The sequence below is a fragment of the Berghia stephanieae genome, chromosome 1 (genome assembly GCF_034508935.2).
Source record: "Berghia stephanieae isolate SIO BIC M18660-M18661 chromosome 1, UCSD_Bste_1.3, whole genome shotgun sequence".
Classification (NCBI taxonomy): Eukaryota; Metazoa; Mollusca; class Gastropoda; order Nudibranchia; family Aeolidiidae; genus Berghia; species Berghia stephanieae.
Genome location: NC_088360.1, coordinates 128,274,218 through 128,281,717, shown reverse-complemented (window position 1 = coordinate 128,281,717; position 7,500 = coordinate 128,274,218). Strand labels below are relative to the sequence as shown.

General features: G+C 36.0%; 1 protein-coding gene across 1 annotated transcript in view; it reads right to left on the bottom strand.

Annotated features, from left to right (window-relative positions):
* LOC144963108 (galectin-4-like) overlaps positions 1-7,500 on the bottom strand; it is a 36,917-nt gene that overhangs the window by 19,395 nt on the left and 10,022 nt on the right. Inside the window, exons 4-6 of the mRNA XM_078896765.1 lie at positions 2,663-2,751; positions 1,690-2,011; positions 1-29 (exon numbers count right to left, since the gene is read on the bottom strand). The exon at positions 1-29 is cut by the window's left edge and continues 60 nt beyond it. Of these exons, the coding sequence (XP_078752891.1) occupies positions 1-29; positions 1,690-2,011; positions 2,663-2,751 (440 nt within the window). The remainder of the gene's footprint in view (positions 30-1,689; positions 2,012-2,662; positions 2,752-7,500) is intronic.

Here is a 7,500-nt window from a genome sequence, read left to right as displayed (position 1 = left end):
CGAAGGAATTCGCCGTTGTAAGGAGTTCTCTGTTAAAAAAAAAAAGAAAGAAAAAAAAAAAAAAAGAATATATCTATGCATGCATACACGAAAGAGAGAGAGACTGAGAGAGAGAGAGAGAGAGAGAGAGAGAGAGAGAGAGAGAGAGAGAGAGAGAGAGAGACAGAGAGAGACAGAGGAGGGGATAGAGTGAGAGGGGGAAGAGAAAGAGTGAGATGACTGGAGAGAGATAGAGAGGGGGAGAAGATAGATAGATAGATAGATAGATAGATAGATAGATAGATAGATAGATAGATAGATAGAGAGAGAGAGTGAGAGAGAAAGAGATGGAGATGAGAGGAAATAGAGAGATAAATAAATAGATAGAGAGGGAGACGAGTAAAGGTAGATATGTACATGGAAAGATAGAGAGGGGGGAGAAGAGAGAGAGAGAGAGCGAGAGAGAGAGAGAGAAAGAGAGAAAGAAAGAAAGAGAGATGGGAGAGAATGTAGAGAGAGAGAGAGACGAGTAAAGATAGATAGATATATACATAGAAAGATAAATAGAGAGAGGGAGAGAAGGTAGAGAGAGAGAGAGAGAGAGAGAGAGAGAGAGAGAGAGAGAGAGAGAGAGAGAGAGAGAGAGAAGCAACGTGGATATATGTGTCAGAAAAAATATGGCTCTTTCGTGTCAGTAAGGAAATATTTATGTACATGTACTTCCAAATCATAGAATACATATCTGAGTCGCTCAATGTTTCTCCCAACGCTTTTTTTTAAAATCTAGCAACTCGAGTCCAAAAAAAGTCTATTTGACTTTCACATCAACCTGATGGCTCAGCCAGTGTTAAGACATCGTGTCAGAATAACTTGGGAAAATTCAAATATTTAACAATATGGCGCTCGTACAGATATGGTTATATCTTTGAATATGAAGGATCATATATAACGCTTGTACGAACTTGGTCCAAAACAGACAATGTTTGATAAGATTTATAATAATATATGAAACAAAAAGTAGTGAAGTGCTGCACAAGTTTCAAGGTAAAAGCGATTTCGATATTGAAGTCTATAATGGCTATAAGAAAAAAAGCTGGTCAATCCAGCTTCTCAAGGAAAGATACAGATTAACACTGATCTGTCGTGAAACTGAGGGCGAATCACATAGCCATCAACCACCAACTCTATCAAGAATCCATAACACATATTAAATGGTTCCCGCAAAATTCCTCTGGCTAAAGGATAAAAGATGACAAGCGATGTTTACTATAATATTGCCTGTATAGAATGTGTTTTAGATGTTGATGTTGCTTTCATTAAATTCGGCCGAGGTGTTCTCGAGTTTGGGGATAATTTGGTTGTTTTAGAAGCTGTTTCCTCTTTATTTCTATGCGTTTTGTTTTGTTTTGTTCTTTCATTATATAATAATAAATGCTTAACAGCATTTTCCTCTTCATGTCTTTTATTCGCCTTTTAATCATTCACTTATCAAATGAATGCAAGTGGTTTTGAAATCTATGTTTCAATTATCAAGACTTTAGGTGGTCGAAATGACAACAAAATTTGGTTCACTGAAGCTGGGATAACTTTAAAAAGCAATCCAGGATGGTAATTTAAAAAAATATATATATTGGGACAAATGAAATGTAGATTCCATTCTCAAATGTTGATACAGCAATAACTATGTATAGCATAAAATACAACACTCACGCATTGGTTTTGGACGGAAGCCTCATAATATTCGGCTCCCTCTGACAGCATCAAACATCTCACGTTCTGGTAGCTGAGTCGATGGGCGTACTCAATGAAGTAACTGTTGTTGACGATGACAACGTATGTTTCTGGTTCGACGATGATGCGAACTGTGAATTTGGACCCGTAGGAAAAAGGGAAATAGGGAATGTCCTTCTCTTCATCTTGCCATCCGTCCTGGTATGAATTACGCACTACGGATTCGTCACCATTTCGTGGGTTGAAGTGAAAGGCGACATCACAGCCATCCTCCTCTCCATTTTGAAGATTGATGTGGAATCTGCAAGTTTTGAAATGAGATGGTTAAATCTAATATGTGACCTATCATCTGAAAACGGTATTACGTCGGAGTGAACCTGACATCAAATAATAATTTATTAAAAACGACGAAAAATATTAATTTGAATTTTTTGTCACTTTAGGATCTCTAGTGCTGCCCATCACTAAAACAAAAATGTTTTCCCAAGCCTCAAATGTTTAACGTCTAAATCACCTCTAGATAATATCGTTTTGTTACGTTGTATTACATGGACAATAGTGTCGACTTAATGTTAGATTATAGTTGGAAGATTTATATAGGATGAGAAAAGAGAAACACATAGATAGATAAACAGCAAAAGAAGAAGAAAAAAATGAAAATGAACGAACACTTAGTGTTTTCACCTACAAAGAAATGGGGTGGGGTATGTGTGTGTGTGTGTGTGTGTGTGTGTTTGTGTTTGTGTGTGTGGGGGGGGGGGGAGAAGGGGGGTTTACGAAAAAACGGTGATGTTAGTTATACGTAAGTGAAAGTGTATAATTAAAAAGCATGTTAAAAGATAGATATAGAAAGGGAGAGAGTGAGAGCGGGAGAGGGAGAGAGAGAGAGAGAGAGAGAGAGAGAGAGAGAGAGAGAGAGAGAGAGAGAGAGAGAGAGAGAGATATTTATCACCTTTCTTCTCCATAAGGAATCCTTCCACGTACGATGATCTGAGATCCGATGTTCAGACCTCCTGGAATGTTGGTGTAATCTGGAGCAGACTGAAATATAGAGGCATGGAAAGAGAACAATGTTATAAATTTGATATCATTGATTGTGGTGACATCCGATTCACACTGTCATAATTTAAATGATCTTCATCCCTTAGCAAAAACTCTTAAACCTGGGACCTCGCGAGGTCCCTGTTTTGAGAGTTTTTGCCGAGATAAGGGTGGCTAAAATCGATTGCTATTTGCAGGACAAGTTTTCTGGAAAACTTTTTTTTTAATTTGGTTCTTTCCAGAGTACGGTTTTTTTTTTTGTTTGTTTGTTTGTTGTTGTTTTGTTTTTTGTTTGTTTGTTTGCTTGTTGTTGTTGTTGTTGTTTTTTGTTTGTTTGTTTGTTGTTGTTGTTTTTTTTTAGAGTTTTTTTTTTTTTGGGGGGGGGGGGGGGGGGGTGCTCTTGTGTTTTAAGCAAAAGTTGAGATTTGTTTTATTTATGCCTGCCTTTGTATTTTTGGTAACAAAGCCAAGGTTGGTTCGGGACATATTGCAAAGCGTCTTGAGCACATGAGTGGATATTGCGCTTCGTATACAAAAGCTCCCGTTTCTTAAAATAGGCCATAATAATATAGTCCCATCACTACAAATTGTTGCAATGAAGAAGCACAATGTTATTCAAAATCTATGCAAATCAAATCATCGATGCTGTGTGCGTGCTTCAAATGTGGTCCTGGAAGTTTCTGCGTTTTCACCATTAGTGATCGTACTTTTCCTTTTTTTTTTTCTAGCTACTTTATAGTGTAAAACATTTCATTCTGGCAAACGTTTACGTGTTGGCAAACACGGTGAGTCCGACGTTTTTTATTTGCAATTCTGATAACCCAGATCGTTGTGGGCTCATTGTTATAATGGAAAGATTCTCTAACCAACGCGAAATGTTGTTCACAATGTTAAATCGAGTCCATAATTGCGTTCGGTTATCAGACCTGCAAATTTGTGCACATTGGTGCCAATCAATGATCTTTGGTGCCAAGAAAGCGTCGGTATTAGACATTACTGCTAGGACAGTCATAGCTGAAGTAAGAAGTAAAGTGATAAGAAATAAGAGTAACAAGAGAGCTGACAAGGAAGGAGTTTAAACTCCTCCGTGACAGTGGCGGACTGGTTAGCTAATCGGGACGTGTCCCAACACACGTTAGTAAATTATTTCAATACAGGTGCAATGTAAAGGGAAAGATAAAGCCACCCACAAGCATTTAATTCTATACACCAACATTTTATACATGCCAACGGTAGGAGCGGTCGCACTTCGGCCGAGAAATCAGGCCCCTAGCCGAAATCTCCATTAGATCCCATGTTTAACTGTTCCCCCCAATAATCACCCCACTCCCTTTGTGTGCGGTTTTTTTTTTTTTTTTTTTTTTTTTTTTTTTGGGGGGGGGGGGTGTTTGTTTGTTTTTGGTGGTGGTGGGCGGGGGGGGGGGGGGGGGGGGGTTCTTATTTTGTTTGTTTTCTTATTATTTTTTTCTGTTTGTTTTCAAAGTTGTGATGCTTTTTTTTTATATTGCTTTTGTTTCTTGATTTTATTTATTTTGTTTATTTTGTTTTTTCCTCTTGTTTTTCGTTGTGTTTACTTTCTTTTCTTACCTTGTTTGCCTCCGAGAAAACTTAATAATATAGAATCCCTACGAGTTTATTATGTCGTCGACCTGAAATGTGATGTTAGCATTGATGACGTGTTATAACCCCTACCCCCCCCCCCCCCCCCACCCCCCACCATGCCCCTCCTCCAACGAATCTCATGATCGATTCCAAACTTCTTGAAAGGAATAAATACGTTAGTAGATTGCTTTACAGTCTGCGATATTTTTCAAATCAAATAAATACCTAATATTATGCATCTTACCAAAATTGATTTAAACTTAAGTGACCATTAATTAATAAGCTGAGAAAAAGGCGGACTTAATTCTTATCCCTTTTAGTTTGTGTCGCTTATTCTTTTATTCTATATTTTTATAACATCCCATCTAAAATTTTCTGTGATTGAACAAGGAAGTTTGTCTGATTTCCAATACATGCTAAATTCAAGCCCACATGATACACCCGATTTACCTTCCTGAATCCCAGTATACTGCAATATCACAACAGGAACAGACAAGGCCATAAAATCAATCGTTTGACTAGTTAGAAAGCGGGTTCAGATGTAAAAGCAAATGCAGGCTCATTTGTCTGTATGTGTGTGTGTATGTGTGTGTGTGTGTGTGAGTGTGTGAAGTTTTCTTTCTGCTTTGTCTGGCACTGTTTCATACACAACTTTTCAGAATTTTAGAGGTAACCATTGGGTCGTACATGTGCGTATTCAACATTAACCGTAATCAGAGTAAACGTTATTGAATTTTTTCCAAGAATAGCTAGACTGTGGTAGACATCGGACATAAGCTTCTTGTTATTTTTGTTGTTGCTGTTGTTGTTGTTGCTGTTGTTGTTGCTGTTGTTGTCGTTGTCGTTCTTGTTTTGTTTTTTGTTTTTGTTGTGTTTGGATTTTTGTGTCTTTATATGTTTTTTGTATTTTACATTTTGTTTTATTTTGTGCTGTTTGGTTTTGTTTTTGATTTTATTTTGTCTTTTCTCATTTGGTTCAGTTTTTGCTGTTTGTTTTGTTTTTGTTGGTTTTTAAAAAATTCTTTTGTTTGTTTTTTATTTTCCTTTTTTTTTTAATTTCTATTTTGTGGAGAGGTGAGGCAGGGAGGTGAAGAGTTTTCCCAATGTTCGAACTAAAAACTGATTTTATCAAATGGTTTGGGGTTTATTTGTTTTTTTTTTTTTTAATGTTCATCGCTTATCACAACATTAATAAGTAGTTGAAAATATCATATACATATAGGTGGATTATGAAAACGTTGCTGATTGAAGCTCGAAAAAATAGGAAATGGAATGGAGGCTTCAATTTGATTTGCAAGGACAGTTGAAGTGGATGTTTCGGGTCTCCCCTTTGTCAACAAAACATGATGAATGAAACAATAAAGTCGAATGAGAAAATCCAGAGCAAGGGGATTGAGGATATGTGAGATTATCAATATTAGAACAGGTTGGAAAACTCGGTCCGACTAATACTGTGATATAGTAACTGATTCCCATTCAGATAGATAAACCTATCTCCAAATAATTTATAAATTGTAGCGGTCGTAACGTTAAAGGACAGTTACAAAGCTTGAAATTTAAAACAAAAATGGATGACGTTTTTTTCCCCCGGCATATTATATCAATGACAGGGTTAAATTGTCTAAAATGAAACCTTAAATATTCCTTTGAAACAACCATGAACTTTATTTCACCTTGAAATTGGTCAGTGATCGCTTATCGAACATTAAGCGTTACGTTATTGTCGTACACTTACAAAACGAATTGTTACATTTTGGCCTGGAAAAAATAATGAACTTCAAATTATTATATATTATAATACTGATCGATTGAAATGACTCCAACTTCCCAACAACCCTCAGTTAAAAATGCTTGACGTCTTGGGGGGAGACGGGGGAGGGGGGGGGGGATACTGAAGTCTCAAGCTATTGAACTTTTCACAAGAAGTTTTCTGGCTTAAATGTGAAAAGTTGTTTTGTCGACGGACGCCGGAATACGAGACCCCCAATCCTAGAGGACTGTGAAGGTGATAAAGTGATAGTTTATGTATATTATAGTACAGATTGGATATTTAGACCCTGTGCTTAGTTGAAATAGCGGATGTCTTCAATTTGAAACTTGAATTTGAAATTTTGGAGGTGTAGCCATACGCTACTACTACTACTACTACTACTACTAATTTGAAACTTGCTTCTCGTCGTTGTTTTTTCTTCTTCCTTTTTTTTCGCTTTCAATACGCCTTGTTTATTTCCATGATTCTGATTCGATCATTTATAAGTAGAGAGACGAACAGAGAGAAGTTTGTAGATCCCTTCAGATAAAGTTGTTAAGTTTTTTACCTTTGAAAAAAAAAAGATTATAATCTTATTAAAAGTGGAATCTAAAACATTTTATTTTTTTAAAACGCCTGATCTGGTCCAAAGTCCTCCATTTTGTGCACGAATAATGTGGATGTGTCAGTAATAAAACCGAAAAAGAAGAAGAAAAGAAAGGGAAAAAAAAGATAGATAAATAGATATATAGTTGGATAGATAAATAGACAGATAGATAGTTAGATAGATAGATAGATAGATAGATAGATAGATAGATAGATAGATAGATAGATAGATAGATAGATAGATAGATAGATAGATAGATAGATAGATAGATAGTTGGGGAGATATTGTTAACACTGAAATTTATAATATAATTGAGAAAGAAAGAGAGAGAGAGAGAGAGAGAGAGAGAGAGAGAGAGAGAGAGAGAGAGAGAGAGAGAGAGAGAGAGAGAGAGAAGGTGGGTGTGAAAAATATGATCAAAGAAACCATAAATCTCGAATTAGATATTTAATTCGAGATTTATAGTTTCTCTCTCTTTCTTTCTCTCTCTATTACTCTCTCTCTCTCTCTCTCTCTCTCTCTCTCTCTCTCTCTTCTCTCTCACTCTCTCTCTTCTCTCTCACTCTATCTCTCTCTCTTTATCTTTCTTTCTCTCTTTCTATCTATCTATCTATCTATCTATCTATCTATCTATCTATATATATATATATAATATATATATATATATATATATATATATATATATATATATATACCTTAGCTTTTGTTTCTAATCCCCTTTTGTCTTAATGTTTTATCTCCTGAAATTAGATTTATTCCATTTAAATAACGCTCCTTTCCTTTCCGCGCA